The sequence below is a fragment of the Arvicanthis niloticus genome, chromosome 9 (genome assembly GCF_011762505.2).
Source record: "Arvicanthis niloticus isolate mArvNil1 chromosome 9, mArvNil1.pat.X, whole genome shotgun sequence".
Classification (NCBI taxonomy): domain Eukaryota; kingdom Metazoa; phylum Chordata; class Mammalia; order Rodentia; family Muridae; genus Arvicanthis; species Arvicanthis niloticus.
In genome coordinates this window covers 31245318-31261565 of record NC_047666.1, presented here as the reverse complement: position 1 = coordinate 31261565, position 16248 = coordinate 31245318, and the positions used below count along the sequence as shown (strand labels likewise).

The window sequence follows — 16248 nt, the reverse complement described above, 5'->3', positions numbered from 1 at the left end:
ATTTCTATGTGCAGTGAGCCTTGGAGAAAGCTCAGGTGTGTTTTCATGGCAACTGGGAACTCCTCACACACCAAGGAAGCTTGCTGTGTGTGACCATATTTAATATTGCTTCATCTTTGTTGAGTCACTTTTACCAAGGCAAATAAACAAAACACTTGGAGTATGACTCATGTTGGACACTGGAAGAGAAACAGACGAGGGTCACCATGGAAACTGCACTCTGGTACTTTCTGCACCAGAGCCTGACAAGCTTCCTAAGCACAATTTCATTTCCAGGGTTTTGGTTAGGCATGACCACATCTCTGGAGATGTAACCTATTCTGGCAGGTGTTAGCTGTGAGGAAGCATGATGGGGGTGACATGTTAGTCTTGGAAGGTTCACCTGCTCGAGAACAGCATGGCAGTGCCTCAGACAGGAAGGACACCATGAAGAGGTGCCGAGTCCCAGCTATCTGGACTTCAGTATATTTACTCATCACAGCTCTGTATGGTGACAGGCTCTGGCCCCATTTTACAGATGCAACAGGTTGGCACAACACCATGAGTCAGTAGGACAGACATGATCTGTGTGCCACTCCAAACCGGTGCTTTGAGCTGTGCATCATGCTTCTAGCACATTCTCAAGGTTCGTGAAGCATGAGTCATTTAAGTAAAGCCAAGACAAAGTAGACTTAGAGTGAATATCGAGCTGCCCTTCCGGAAAGAACTGAAGCCACTCACCAGCGACGAGCTGAGTGGGTTGGGATGAGTCTGATTTCTTAAAAAAATACAACAGCAAAAGATTTCTGGCAAGATCCTATACCAAAAGATAAGTAGAAATTTATTTCAAATTTTAATACAAAGAATACAAACCTCATGGTTTCTCAAAGACATCAAATTATTCTTCCATAATTTGCTCTTAACTTTTGAGCTGGCAGGTAAAAACCATAGAAGAAAAGGTTACAGACTGATTCCCAAGCATTGCGTTCTTAGCCATCACTAACTGTGCTGTATTTTCCCAAACCAGCTTTGGAGTTTCGAAGAGATTGTACTAGCATGCACTGAACAGTAGTGAATATTGTTTCCATCCTAAACCCAGTGAGCCATCTCTGTACTTTATCCAGCTGAAAGCAGAGATACCACAGGACTGTTACAGATCACCAGGGTCAGGGGTTCTGACACCCGAGTCAGCTACCAAACACTCTTGTTGCTACAGCAACCAGTTTGCAAACAGAAATGAGGTACAGGATAAACCAAGGCTCTGTGACCACATCAGGGCTAAGCGTCCTTTCAAAGGGTGTAATAGTAGCAAGGAGATTTAGAAATTATGTCCGTTAGTATGGATGGATTTTATTTGGGATGAGGACAGTGATGGCATTAAATGTAAAGAGCCACCCGGCAGCAACTGCTTAAGACTGGAGTGTCAAGGTCAGAAGCGTTCCCACGGAAAAGGGCCCGACGTGGGCCTCCTGCAGGAAGCCTGAGTCCTGATTCTTGGCTTTAGTTGACTGGAGGTCACTGTGAATGAGCCCACTTAGTAGAAAAGCTTCCGGCCTTTTCTTGTAACACTGACTACAAAATCAAAATCACCTTCAAGTGAACAGATCGTCTGTGATAGCGGGGGATAAAGGGGGTGCGTTCCACCATAGTCCCAACCCAGCACAAGTGACTCCCCTAACACTGGTTCAAAAGCAGAGCAGAGCTAAAGCTTCCCCATGGCCTCAGGAACTAAAAAACCAGTCAAACCACAGCCACTGAGACACCATTCCTGCTGAGTTCATTTCAGTAACAGCAACTGTCAAGTGTGAGCCATCCCACTGTCCTTTTTGGGACAGAAAGAACACAAGAAGTGGAGTAATAGAACCCAGAACCAGAGGCCTGAGGGCCCATACAGAAGCACTCTGTCCCGCCACAGTGACCTTCAGAGTTTCTTCAGGCCACATCAGGTTCTACCCTGAGACTTGGTGTGGGGTGCACTCCTCCAAGCCTGGTATGGGGTGTCCTACTGATGAGGTGTGCCCAGCAGTAGAGGGTGGTGGCTGTTTCCTGGGGTTGCAGTTGTAGCTGCTGGTTGTGGCAGTCTTGGCACTTGGTTCCAGCAATGGGGGATGGGCAGTGAGAAGGCTGACCCCTTCACCAGTGGGTCGGGTGACAGCTGGGTGGAATGAAGCCCGAGGGGAAGGCATTAAGTAGGACAATACTCGCTGGGTTGCCATCCTCAGGCTGCTTCTGGCCACCAAAGCTGCATTTTGGCAAGAAGTGGAGAAGACATGAATTGGTGAACACCGAACCCTGCATGCAGGTGTGGACACTGGCCCCTCGAAGAGTGGGGTCTGTAGATGACTGCTCCAGCTGGAGCTGAGCAGAGGTGACAGGGAACCTGGCCTCTCAGGATTCACTCCAGCTTTTTGGCTGGCACCCGGGTCCGTGCAATGATAATGGGCACCAGAGCCAGGCAGCCGATCAGAGCAGCCCACAGCGGTCGGTAGAAGAGCCAGCCAGCAGCCACAGTCAGCAGGGTCAGTGAGGTGGCCACACAGAAGGCAAAGGCTTTCAGGCCAATGTTGACTAGATCTCGGAAGACAGGAAACCAGTCCACTGTGGGGAAAGGAAAGACCATGAGTCCCTGAGGAGACTGTGCTCCCTGCCCTAGACTGCCCCTCTCTGCCATTTGAGGGAGGAAAGTGTCAATAAGTAGAGCCAAACAACCACACACATACCTACGATGCCAGGGACGGGGGGAGGTCAGCAAACTACCACGTTATTCCTGTGCAGCCCAGTCCCAAGTGTGAGTGCTTTGGACCTCCAAAGTCCACGCTGAGGCCACTGAAAAGACCCATAAACCCCTCTCTCCCAGAGTCAATACTGACTGACAATCTACACTGTTCAGTCAGAGCCTGAGCTCTGAGCCTCTGTGCCAAGCCTGCAGAGGACAGGCTTGTCTAGCCTCACTGCTCCATGCCTTACACAGGAAGTCTCGGTGTCCAGCAGGTCATGTTCACTGATGGACAGGGAGGGCTACATGGGCCCTGCCACAGCTCGCATTATCCCTCTGCACTACCTCTGCCCTAAGTGCCAGTAGGCCTCCAATGGAAGAGCCAGCATCACAGATAGGACATCTCAAACATGGTGGGTACTGAGACTCAGAGGGATTAGCCTGTCCTCAGTTACATGGCCAAGATAGTTCGGTTTAAATTCTGATCCTTCTCTGGCATGCCCACAACGTGACTGGTATTTGTGAGCACACCTCAGATGTCCAGGGGAAGTCTGAGGGATGGATGACCCCAGTCTCCCATCTATAAATGGGGAAGTCCCCTGAACCCCCAACAGTTATACCAATCTGGATGTGCTCCAGCCACACCTCTCTCAGCCATAGACATCAGTGGGGGAAGGATTTCTGCACACGAAGGCTACATGGGGACTTACTGGCACTTGGTACTGAGTCTCCCTGAGCAGGCTCTCCTCCTGCATGGAGAATGTCAGCCTGGCACACCCCATGTCCTGGGCACCAGGGCTTGAACCAATTTGGCTTAAACTTGGGCTCTCTGATGCTAGACTCAGGACAAGTGAGCATCCCCTCCCCAAGCTCGAGATGTGCTAGCTGCTGCGAACCTGATCTGGCTTTGGAGGGTGTTTCCATATATGAAACTCCCAAATAGGGGCAAGAAAAGGAAGCCTAGGCAGGGATAACCATGAGTGACTTGAGGGATTTCAGGTATAGATCCAGTTCATCCCACAGGCTGGTAAGCCCCCTCCACACAGCTGCTCAGTTATGGAGGAAAGGATGAGCAGAGCAGCCAGATCATGCGAACTGGACCAGCCTCCCACCCCTCCACAGGTGTGAGTGCCCGTCCCTCTCTGCTCATTCTTAAAGCTACCTATGGGGGACACAGACAGGCCAGATGTTTGCTGTCTTTCTTAAGAATCCCATCAGGCTGAAAGGTTGACTGATGGCAGTATGGCTAGCACAGGGCTACAGGAGGGAAGGCTAGCTCCTGCACCTTCCACACCTACCTAGGGTGTAGAGGATCCGTGTCATGAGGTTGAGGCCCATAAACATGGCCATCCATCCAGCTGCCCGCAGGCCCCATGTCTTCATGGAATTGCTCTTCTGTTCTCTATGAAACACCTCCTGTAGGACAAGGTGGAATGGTGTCAAGGACTCAGTCACCAAGCAGCACTGTGGGTCCTGGTGGTGGTGTTGAGGGTGCTGTTGGCCATTTCTATACAGAGCACAGGGAGACAGACAAACCTCTCTCCTCTGTCTCAATCTCTTCCTGTCTGGCTCAAGAATGTGGAACAAGAGATCTTTGTGGCTTTAGCTTGTGGTCTTACTTGGAAAGGGGTCACCATCCTTCCCACTGCATCAATCCTATACGTGGGTACTTCCCATCCTTCTGAGTGGACCGTTTGGGAGTGCACACTGGTCCTAGGTGAAGCATTAGTCCTCAGCAGGACAGTGCTTGCCGCCACTTCAGGAACACTGACCCCAACTGACTCCCTCCTACTTTGTAGGCTGTGCCTTCTGCTCCCATTGCTGTCCCTGGTTCTCTTCCTGGCCGGTCAATGCTGACATCCTTTGGCTGCTTCATCCACTCTGCCCAGGACCTGCCATGCACCCCATAAGCCTGTAACTGAAACAATACTATACACACAGCGCTGCTTTGGGGCCACACTGCCCGGTTCCTACAGCCTCCTAGACATTGTCCACCCGCCTGGCATGCCGGGCACGGACTCAGAGCCCCACCCCAACCTGACTCTCTGTCTTCTCCATGACAGCACATAGCCCAACCAACTATCCACCTACACAACCTGGGGTCACATGTGGCGTGGTCCCCCTCCCCCCGCCACCACCACCACAGAAGCAAGGTTCCCCTTCACTACAGAAGCCAGCTCTGTCAGCTGCTTCCCTGCTGTCTACCACAGTCCACACCATCACTGTTCCACACTGGGCTCGTACATTAGCCCCACTGGCCTCCCTTGTCTCCTCTCCTCACCTCATTCTCATACAGAAGCTGCCATAACTCCAGCCCCATCTGACCCTCCACCAGGGCTGGGGCCACCTATAATGTGGCCAGATCAAGTGTTCTGTCCTGTGCAGACTGTGCCCACAGCTGCTCAGCAGCTCCGTACTCTCCTCCAGTCTTGGCTTAGATGCAATTTCTCCTGAAAGTCTTTCCCAGCCCTGGATTGAACAGTACTCTGACTGTCCAACGCTAAGTCAACACACAATGATGGACAATACCTGTCTCAGCATTTAGCTGTCACTGTCGCGTGGTTAATAAGCACACTGACCTAACTCTTAACCCAATTGGAATCTTCTTCCCTGTTTTACAGGAAGCTGGGGCTCTGTGAGGTTGTCACTAAACCCCACGGCCTCGCCATAGGCAGTGTAACATGGAAACTGTGCTACCCACTTGATATGCCTGTGCTACCCACTTGAGATGCAGATGATGATGGTGGTATTTTTAAAATGCTTTATTTCACAGATGAGGATAAGACACTGGCTTGTGGTTTGTAGCTGGTGGGAGGCAGTGCCAGGATGAGGTGTGGGCTTGACAGGGGCCTGTGAACAGTGCTGTGGTCTGAATCCCTGAACTCTCCAGATCCTGGAGTTCCAGCATTCTGACTTAGGGGCCCAGCTTTCTACTCAGTTCTGTGTGCCTGCCGGCTTGTCTATAGCCAAACCTTCCTCTCCAGTCTCCTCAGTCATGCATCCTACCTACCACTTTCTGGAGGATATCTCTGAGACCTGGGACTCTGCCTGAGAAGGCTGGAAACCAGGGGCTGGGCAAACAAAGTCCTGGGAGAGAGAAAAGGACTTTCTAATTTTAGAGCGGTCCCTAGGGTGACTCAGCCCAGGCTAGGAGGTGGTAGCCCCACCCTAAGCCTGGTAACCAGGCTCCCCAACAACAGACCAACCACACCCTATCTTGGCCAGGTAAAAAGAGCAGGTTGTGCCCAGACACTGACACACTGGCTATAGTTGGAAGGGAGGACAGAGAGCAGCTGAACACCCAGTAATAGCAGCAGAAGGGCCCCAGCTACGCTCTGAAACCAGCTGTATCCTTGGCCTTTTCTGTCTGTTCTGGATTGAAACCTCCACGTTTGCTTAATATGCACAGGGAGGGCCTAGCAATGATCCTCTGGCTGTATCAGCAAGAGTGAGAATCAACACTGTTTCTGTGTTCTAAAGGCTCAGAACTGAGGGTCAGCATCCCTCCATCTCAGCACTGGGTAAGACATGGCCCTTCCCAAATACAGCTGGAAAAGGCACACCCAGTGGACTGTGGGACCTGTGTGGAGGCGATCACCTCACTTACATGGCCCTGATACTGCAGTTCCAAACCCTGCATTGGTGCCCCTGAAGGAAGAAGAGGTACCCCAGAGTGGCTTCTTCTTCTCCTGGTGCCCATTAACAAAGCGAACCCTTTCCTGCCTGACTTGATTATTCTAGGGTGGACCTGTCTACTTTGAGGCCTCTGCAAAAATGGCTTGTTATAGAGGCCCTGGCCACAGAAACTGATTGTCTATGAGATATCCATCATGCTGGAGCATGGCTGCCCACACTCCTATCTTCACTTCCTGGCCTTTCTCACAACCCCCCCCCCCCACCCCCACCCAAAGGCTCCTAGCCTGAGAGGGCAGTGCTCATCCTCAGTGTCCTGCTCACACAGGAGGCTGCTGTCCAGTTCCCTTCCTTGCCATAAGGCACTGGCCATGACCTCTAGAAGTGGGGTTTCTTACACAGCACTGTCCCCACACAGGCAGCCACAACTCACCTCAGCTGAGAAGTCTCCATGGTGCAGGAGCAGCAAGGTGTCCCCCGACTTGGTGGAATATGGGATTAGTTGGTCACCTCGCTGCCGGGCAATCACAGTAACCTGGTCAGAGAAGTCAGTATTAGAGCTGAGTGGGGTGACCTGAGGGACAGGGGCACAGGGTGAGACCCACAGCCCACCTCTCAGACTCCACACCAGTCAGGAGGTGAGGAGATCTGAGGCTTATCTCTCCTTGCTTCTATGGGATGACGCTTAGGACGAAGCCCATGTAGGCAGATCTACACAGGCAGATCTACCTGCTGGCCTTCTGGACTAAGAGTTCATATAGATAGGAATGATGGCCACAGTGGGCACTAGATAAATAACAAGGCATGTGCACATTAAGCACCCAGGCCAGGCCTGGATCACTGTTCCCCCACGGTTGCCTAAGCCTTAAGAGTCTTCTCTGTCTGCCTCGTAAGTCAGGTCCTGGTGCAGAGTTCTCACTGTATGTACTCTGAAGAACCAAGATCAAGTACTGTGGCTGCATGCAGGAGCTAGCACGATTGGACTAACTCTACTAAGACTGTGGCTCCTAGCCTGGGGTCCAGGAGGTGCTGTGGGGAATTCAGACCTCCAAAAGTGTCTAAGAGCAGGCCTGATGCCTGTGCAAATGAGTGAGACACAAAGTGGTCAGGACACATCCCAATGTGTTTGGGCCCAGGGAGTTGAGACTGGGGTCAGCCCTTGGGAAGCAGTTACCACATGAGCCGGGCCCAGGTCAGGGTCATCACTGCTCAGTCCCGCATAAGAAAAGGAGACTCGAACATCGCCAACCTGAGGGTGGAACAGAAGTGGAAGGAGTTAGTGAACGGAGCTCCCATCAACTCTCCAGCGCCTGGCTCCTGCTCATTCTTTTGTCCTGACTGTCCCGTCTCACTGGGAAAGCGCAGCCTGGGTCCAGCTGCTGCACACACTGCTACTCAAAAGCCATGGCCTCTGCTGTCTGAGCAGCCCGCATGCCCACGTACCTCCGGGTACTTAGGGTTTTCACTGTGGTAGAAAAAGTCTCCTCGGCGAATGATGTCCACATGAGGGTCCTCCAGCTTAGCCAGGCTCAGGGCCTTGAAGTTGTCAATCTTGTCAATGAGGCCTGAGGGAAGCAGAATGCTCAGAAACCATGAACTTCACTCAGAAACTCTGGTCTGCTCACCTTGTAGCCTGACACTGTCTTTGATGCCCTTAGACAGCAGGGCCGAAAGCCTACATCTTCTAGCTGTTGCTTAGTTGTCTTTCCCAGATGGAGTGAGCTTTTTTTAGGCAGTGGGTCTCATGTAGCCCACGGTGGCCTCAAACTCATTACAAAGCTGAAGGTGACCTCGAACTCTTGAACTTACTGTCTTCACTCCTCAAGTGCTAGGATGACACACCTATGCTGTCATGTATCGGTTCTTTTTTTGTTTGGTGACAGGCTTTCACTATGTAGCCCAAGTTGGCCTCAAACTTGTGATCCTCCTGCCTCAGCTCCCTGAGTGCTGGATGACAGGCATGTGCTACTCCAGCTGCAATGCCCTTTTCTCCACTTCCACCTCTTCTAGAACACCCTGTGCCAGAGTCGGCCTAACTCAATCACTAACTCCTCCAGGATGGCTTTCCCATGCCCTCTCCTGCCCAGCCAGCTTTGCTACAGTTCTGAGAGTGGCTTGGATTCTGCTACTCCTCCTCATACCCATCCACACCTAGGCTGGAGTTCCCTCCACCCCAGGCACCAGCTGAGTGGCAGAGCTGTTGAGGCAACCAGGCTAAGCTTGGCTATCAAGAGCCTCTCCGTCACCCTCCCAAGTTAGGCATTCCTATGACTCATGGTGCCACCTTAAACCTTGTGGGTTTCTCCTTACAGTCGCAATGGAGGCTGTGATGCACCTCCTTGTGCCAAAGCTAGATGTCAGGAAGGGCTCACAGGAGGAGCCAGCGGTTGGAGGGAAGGAAGGCCTTGTCTGAACTCCTGGCTAAGAGCTGCCTAGGGCAGGTCTGTGGTGCAATATCTCCTCAGAATAGACATGCACAGAAAGGTGACAAGGATGTAGCACCTGGAGTAATTTCTAGAACAGTTTAGGCTTCAGAAGAACTGGCTGGAGTGGGGGTTCTACCCTCTGAGAATTCACTTCCCTCTGGCCCAAGTCCAGAGTATGATTCTGATGTGGGGGCCAGCTGGACTCTGATATCAACCACCATAGGTTGTGGGCCTCTTTGGTGCTAGGGCCCTGGCCCTGGAAGAGACCAAAGGGATGGAAAGGCCTTTGGGTGGGCACCTCCACAGGAGGCCTGAGACTCACCTGCTGAGAGGAAAAACCTGCCAATCTGGACAAAGGGGGCAGTCGCTGTGAAAGACTCCACTGCCATGGCACTGTAGGAGAGAGAGGACAATCAGTACTAGGGCATCAGGATGGGACCTGTCTGCTTACTTCTGTGTTGTAATGTACCCAGGAAGAAGACTCATACTCTCTTACCCAGACCCAGCAGCCTGCCCTGCCCTACTAGCCATGACCACATACACTTCTAGCCTCAACAGTTTCCAACTGGACAGCTTTCCTGAACAACTGGACCACGGCTGCATATGATCTAGCCAGGCCCAAGAGCTATATCACTGTCCTCACCCCATGCCATAGAGTGAGTTCTCCCCAGAGGGATCTTAACAAGGCTCAAACAAATGCCACTGTTCCCTAGAGCCACCAACCTGGGCTAAGAGTAACAAGGTACTTCAGTGCACAGACAGACTCAGTCTGTCACCAGACCTGTGATAACTTGAGGGTCAGCAAAGACCAGGCCTTGATGTATGTGGCATCCACACAGGGCTTACTGTTAAAACTATGTCTCCTGTGTTTGCCAACCTGTGGGGCAGAGTTAACTCAACCCATTACTCAGATTACCTGAGGCTGGAGCCTCCAAGGGTAAAGCAAGGCTGGACTCGGACCCGGGCCAAATTCTCACCTGGGGTTTTTATGGCCAATCTCTCTGTCAAAGTTTTTGCTATTGACAACTTCTGACCTCCACTCTGTGTCTGCAAGAAGAGAAAGAATGGACAATTTAGACCAGTTAAGAGAGGCCTCAGCATCCTCTTACTAGCACCCATGGCCCTTGGGGATCAGGGTGGCTGCTCAGGCCTCCCTGGATGCTGGGCATGCAGGACTCTGAAGACTGGAGTGCTGTGGCCTTCCACACTTGCCCATAGCCCCACTGTACTGCCCACCACTGCCAGCCTGCACTAGGATGGAGATCACGTGTCCTGGGGATGTATGGAGGCCTGGAGGTCCGGGACTCACTGTAGGAGTACTTTGTCTCCTTCTTCACCTGTCCATCCTCCGTGTACTCACTGCAGAAAAAGCACAGTTAGCAGGAATCAGCTCAGGCGTCCAAGGCCATCTGTTCTCTAAGTGTCTCAGGGTAGAAGTGGCCTCAAGGCCCAGCTCCCCACAGGGAGTGAAAGCCTGGTGGGCTCAGAACAGACAGTCCCCAGCCTCCGTGGAGCAGGTACTATCTCCAGAAGGTCTGCCTAAAGAGATATGCTTTCTCAGCTAGGCTGACACACTCGAGCTGGCTCGCCCAAAGGCACCTGGCCTTGGGCTCAAAGAGATATCCAGCTGCAGCCTCTGGGAGAACCTAGGGTGGCAGAGGACCTTCTCCAGTATCCCTGGACTACTCTTTTCCTCCCACAGGCCATGTAGTTCAAGTGGGGCTGAGTCCAGTCCTGGCACCAAATGACCCCTTCTGGCCACTGAGAGCCTGCCCTGGGCCTTCTGATAGGCTGTGAGTTAATTGGGAAGTAACCTGTACCTTCTGTGAGAAGACAGACCAAAGCAGGGAAAGCTGAGCAGGGACTGGTAGTGGGAGGGCCGCACTGATCAGAGCGCTCTCTCTCTCTCTCTCTCTCTCTCTCGCTCTCTCTCTCTCTCTCTCCTTCCCTCCCTCCCTTCCTCCCTCCCTCCCTCCCTGCTTTGGCTCACTCTGCACTAGATTATTGTTGCCTCTGATAAAAGGTCACCATGCTAATGCTGGGGTTTGACACTTTCCTGACAGGCAGAGCCTACACTTTGAATTTAGTTAAATGGCGTCTGCATAAAAGCCACTGTCCTTTAGCTTGACACCTGAGCTCTCCGTGCCCTCCGACCCCTGGGTGCCCAGCTCCTCACCTGGACTCTTCCGTCTCCACCCACTGGTACATCTCCACATGCCGTCGCAGCTTCACAGCTGGAAGATGGACCCCATAATTTGGATCAGACAAGAGCTGCAGAAAGAATCAAACAAACAAAAGTGTAAAGACCAGGCTCACGGCAGTCCAGAGTTCCCAGCCCAGAGCAACCTAAGTAAGAGAGACAAAGGTGGCAAGACCGGAAGTGAGGGTGAGGGAGACCAGTATGAGGCTGCCAACCTTAGCTCTCAACACAATGCCTAGGATCCTGAGCTCAGACAACAGCCGAGTTACTATCATCAGACTATCTGTGTGCTAACTGTAATCTGAGATACTCTCATCAGTGGCTATGTGGCTGTTGTCATTAGCACAACTGACTGAGAAGTGACTTGCCCACATAGCCACAGGGGCTCTGTGTCTGAGGCCCAGTCCTAAGCCACAGCAGTTAGCACCTGCCACCCAGTCACCCAGCCTACCTTGGAAGTCCGCAGGGCCCCGATTATGTGTACCAGTCTCCCTTCATTCTCCGGAGCTACACTGTGGATGCTGTCAGGGGATACCACGAGTGACAGCCCTTCTGCAAGTGAGGTGGCTGTCTTCAGTGCTCGGCCCTGTGAGAAGTAGAAGAGGGGATTTCAACAGCTCAGGCGCTGCTTGGCTCCTTGCTATGGGCACAGCGAAGGCCAGGCCTCAGTGAGCAGAGATGTTGAGATCTAGCAACTACAGACTTGAGAACCCAAGATTCCTGCTTTCTCAGGAAGACTCCACTAATCTCAGACTGCCTGAAGCTAGGGAAAAGCTCTGTGTCTCCCTGCCCTGTACTAGTCCTGCTCTTCTGCTTCCCTCTGCCTTCCACCCGCCTGGCTCCCAATCCATGTGGCTTACAAAGGCCAATCTGAACCACTGTCCAAATCATGTGATCCAGGCCTAACCAACCAGACGTGTTCTCAGCTTAGCTGACACACTTCAGCTGGCTCACTCAAAGGTGCCTAGCCTTGGCCTCAAGGAGATATCCAGCTGCAGCCCCTGGAGAACCTAGGGTGGCAGGGGACCTTTCCAGCATCTCTTGATTACTCCCCTCCCTCACAGGCCATATAGTTCAGGTGGGTAGAGTCCTGTCCTGGTTCAAAAGACTGAGACCTAAGCCAAGAACCTGAGAGATGGTTGTTAAACTGATTTATAAATTCATGGTTCCCCTTTTCTCTAAGTCTAAACTGCTTGAATGTGAGAGGGAAATGCTGGGTCCATATCTGCTCCCACAAAGGAAGGGGCTGCCCCCCCCCCAAAATGTCCCAATAAAGAGGCAGAGATTCCCAGTCACCCAGCATGAGTACCTGAATGCAGCCATGCCTGAAGCAGGTTTTCAGGGGTGTGAACTGACTCACTGCCCCTCTGGCTTACACTGAGGTGTTTCGGATTACCTTGGCACCCCTTTCCCTCCTGTAAGACCTAGGTAGGCCCTTTGTTTCAGAGCCCAGCCATTGGATCCTCAGCCTGCATCTTACCTCATTGGTGAAAATTAAGTAGAAAGAGAGTAAGAAGGTCACCAGCCCCACGAACATCCCGCCGGAAGTCTCACTCAGCCGCTCCAGGAAGCCTGGCTGGGGGTCAGATGTCACTTTGACGTGTTCTTTCCTGCTGCCAGTACTGGAATACTGAGGGGAGATGAGGTTTGAGAAATAATTTTGGTGTCCAAGGAGACTCCCAGAAGAGACTCTCTTCCCCACAGACATTGGTGGACAACTATCCTTTGGCACAGAATTTCTGGACCATAAGTTAGCATATGTTAAAGACACCAACAGTCTATTTTACAGAGCAGCTAGAAATGTATCTTTGATCAAATTTGGGAAGTAACGGCTTGGTTTCCTGAGGGCTGCTGTGCTGTGAGTGGTAGGTGGCCTATTGGGGCTAAACACTTCCAGGAGGCTGTGCTGAATGTCCAGTGAAAGGTGGGTTTGGTGCTGGGTACACCTTCCAGCTAGGACATCAAGACAGGCTACTTGGAGGAGGGAGCATAGAGGCAGACCTCAGGGAAAAGGTCCCCTCAGCAGGAGCTGTGGAGCAACGGTGTGGAGCAGCAGCCTGTCTGCTCTGGCTGTGGAGGGCTGGGAGAGACAGAGCAGACAGGCATGCCCGGGCAGCTTTCCACAGGCCACAAGCCACAGGTCAGTGGAGCAGGCTTCACCCAGCTCAGTACTGTCTGAAGTATGTCTAGTGCTCGTCACCAATGACTGATGGAGACTAAGCCTGAATCCTGGCTCTGCCACTCACTAGCTGTGGGCCTCCATTTCCTCATGGGTAAAGTCGGGGTGAGAATCCAAAGCTTGAGGTGGTGGCTCTGTGCTGGGGCCTCATAGGCACCTGTGGGAGTTACAGCTAATAGGAACATTATCAGATTTCTCCATAACTGAAACTGGAGCTGACACCCAGACTGTGGGTGTGGATGAAAGTCACAGAGATACAAAGTGGTCACCTGGCAGGCACCTCAGAGAGCCCTTCCTGCCCAGGATCGGAGGATGGATTTGAGACAGAATCCTTGAGCATAGCTAATGCCATTTCTTCTGCTCTCCACTGTTGGCTCAGACCTGCTGAGGACACCCACTGTATCCAGAACAATACCATATAAAACTCAGTGGAGACAATCGCTGCAGACAAGAAGGTGACCATCAGCCAGATGCCCACAATGGCATACTCATTTGTTACAGGCCAATCATGGGCTGGCTCAAGGGTAAAGAGGCTAACAATACCCATTTCACAGATGAAGAAATCGAGACTCACTGCTTGGGTTACCTGTCTAGATCAACAACTTATAAGTAGTGAGTGGGTGTGTTCATCCCAGGCAGGCCCCTCTACCCTAGACTGTCTTCTTTGTTGCTTAGCTGAAATTCAAGCTCAACAATGGAAAAGGAGACCCATGTTCCTACTAGCTCCCCTTAAGGCCAGGAAGGAAGGGAGGCCAGGAAGATGTTGCTCCAGCTGGGAGAGAGGTGAGGTGGGAAATAGCACCTATATTCATACGCATGTATATATGTATGCTTATGTGTCCTCAGTAACATATTCCACTTCGAGCATACTGGGCTCAGAATCAATAAGTGATGAAGCAATGGGAGGGAACACACTGGGCCTGGAAAGTGGCCTGGAATCCCAGCTCTGTTGCTATGTGAACCTGGTAACATGTGCTCCACCTCTCTGATGCCGGTTCCTCCTCACTTGCTGGTGAGAATACCTACCTGACAGGAAAGTTGTTATACTGAATTCTGGTGCTTTTGTTCCACTCACTGTCTTAAGATTTTCTTGCTTACCCTGCCTGGTGACTCAGCTATAGTATGGATCTGGTATTGTCCCTAGGCATGACATAGCCATTGTCATATTGAAACCAGAACAGCTTAGATTGTCCAAATGAGCCCCTCACATGATCAGGTATGTTCCCGGGAAGAGTGGAAGAGGATCTTTATACCTTCATCTGGGATCCTAGCCTCTCACCCCCTCTGTGTCCCACCCCCAGCAGTGTGTAGTATTGCCAGAGGATAGGAGGCAGAGAGCTAATGGGAGGGAGAGCACACATCTCCATCTAGGCAGCCTTCGAGGCAGTCACCCATGCTGGTGTGGGACTCTGGTGATACCCATGCCCATGCAAGTAAGCCCGATAACCTCTTGCTTCCCCAAGATGGCGTTAGTGGAATTGCTGCATTGGTCTATGGTTATCCTGACATGAATGAATATTCAAGTCTTCCCAGGAAAATAATGTAACAATAGATGCACAAAGGCATGCTTACTGAAGATACCCCATTGTGTCTATGTTTGCTGGTGTGAGAGTCATACCCAAGATGGTCTCTGTCTAGCAGGACTGCGTGTACTAGCCTATAAGAGTGACTTTTTCAAGGACTAAGTACCTCCCATGTACCAGACTCTGTGCCCAGCAACTTTCCTCAAATTTCAAAGTAACTGATCCCATGAGAGAGTAAACCCAGAAGAGTTAAGAGTGGAAGAATCTGGATTTGCCTCCAGGCGTGACTCCAAAGTCTGCCCTCACCAGCACCTTCCCAAGCTGATCATGTAGCATGCCAAGCTGGCTAAGAGCCCCCAAACAGGTGTCTTCTGCTGGGGGACTGTAAAATATGACATTGATGATATGGATCAGAAGGGGTTTGCCTGCTCTTGCCAGGCTGGCCTGCTGGTTGCCTTCTGCTCTGGCTCCAGCACAGCATTCCTAACCTTTGGTTCTCCTCCCCTTCCGGGGCCACACAACATACCAAGCAGATATTGCTTGGACAGTGGGTGAAACAAACTCTGGCCTCCCGGGAGGTGTAGGAGGCCAAGAAGTTTGCCAGACAGAGGAGGGACCTGGGAAGAGGGTGTAACAGGCCCAAGAAGGGCTGCAATGACACTCTACTCCAAGGAGGGAGAGAGGGTGTGCCTGGGGCTGGCAGTGCTCCTGAGCTGGCTTCAGAGGCGCTTTCACCAGAAGCATTGGTGAGTCACCAGCTTCTCCCACACCCAGTCCCCTAGTAGGTGGTGTTGCTGCTCCCTTTGTTGAATGAATGTTAGGATTCACTATGAAAGTTAAAGACTAGTGGGGGTCTGGGCGGGGGGGGGGGGGAACTATCCTCAGCCTGGGTCTCTAACAAAATCAGTGCACCAGGAACCGGGCAGTAGTGAAAAGCCTCCCTCATCCAGCCAGGCTCATTCACAGCCTAGGAGTACACACCCCCTAGGGAGCGGAGACAAAAGCAGCATTTGCTGGACAGCTCCACCTGGGCAGGATAGCCTCATCAATCTGCTCACCGACAGACACTTTCCCCGTGGTCCTTCAGTTCCACAAGTTCCACAAGTTTCATATCCCCAGGGGCCCAGAGAAAAACTAGCAGTGGAAAAATCAGCCGTGCACGCGCAGACTCGACTAAGAGCTGAGTCCCACAAACGTGCGGCCCGAGGAGGAGATGCCTAGGGAGCTAGGGGCAGCCGCACCCGCTGGGGTCGCACTGCCGAAGAACCCAGCGCGGACCCTGGGAAAAAGCGGCCCGGATGATGGTTGTAGCCTGGGGATCAGGAAACACTCACGTTCGCTGCCATGGTGGGCCTGGTTCGCTACCGCCGTCTCGCTTTGTTCCGCTAGGAATTAGGCTGACGACCGGAATGCAGAATACGGTGACCTCCCGTCTGCTACACAACCGCAAGACTTCGCGGGGAATCCAGGACCTGGCGGGACTCAAGATAAGAGTTACCGCCCCGTCTACGCCTCAAGTTGTTCGCGCGTGCGCGTCTCAAGGGCTTCTGGGAAATGTAGTCCGACGTCAGACACTTTGACACAAATTTAGA

At 52.1% G+C, this 16248-nt stretch overlaps 1 protein-coding gene across 1 annotated transcript; it reads right to left on the bottom strand.

Annotated features, from left to right (window-relative positions):
• Positions 1 to 782: 782 nt before the first annotated feature.
• On the bottom strand, positions 783 to 16188 carry Tmem43 (transmembrane protein 43). Its single transcript, XM_034512282.2, has 12 exons — positions 15991 to 16188; positions 12435 to 12584; positions 11406 to 11540; positions 10931 to 11025; positions 10064 to 10113; positions 9732 to 9801; positions 9077 to 9147; positions 7772 to 7893; positions 7503 to 7577; positions 6762 to 6863; positions 3994 to 4111; positions 783 to 2577 (listed from the first exon to the last, which is right to left on the bottom strand). Exons 1-12 carry the CDS (start codon positions 16000 to 16002, stop codon positions 2375 to 2377), a joined length of 1203 nt encoding a protein of 400 aa, XP_034368173.1. The 5' UTR covers positions 16003 to 16188; the 3' UTR covers positions 783 to 2374.
• Between the last annotated feature and the right edge of the window lie 60 nt (positions 16189 to 16248).

Coding starts and splice junctions, on each gene's coding strand:
- Tmem43 (XM_034512282.2), bottom strand. Junction 11,026..11,405: donor GGGCCCTGCGGACTTCCAAG/GTAGGCTGGGTG, acceptor TTCTTTCTGCAG/CTCTTGTCTGATCCAAATTA. Junction 9,148..9,731: donor ATTGGCCATAAAAACCCCAG/GTGAGAATTTGG, acceptor TCTCTCCTACAG/TGCCATGGCAGTGGAGTCTT.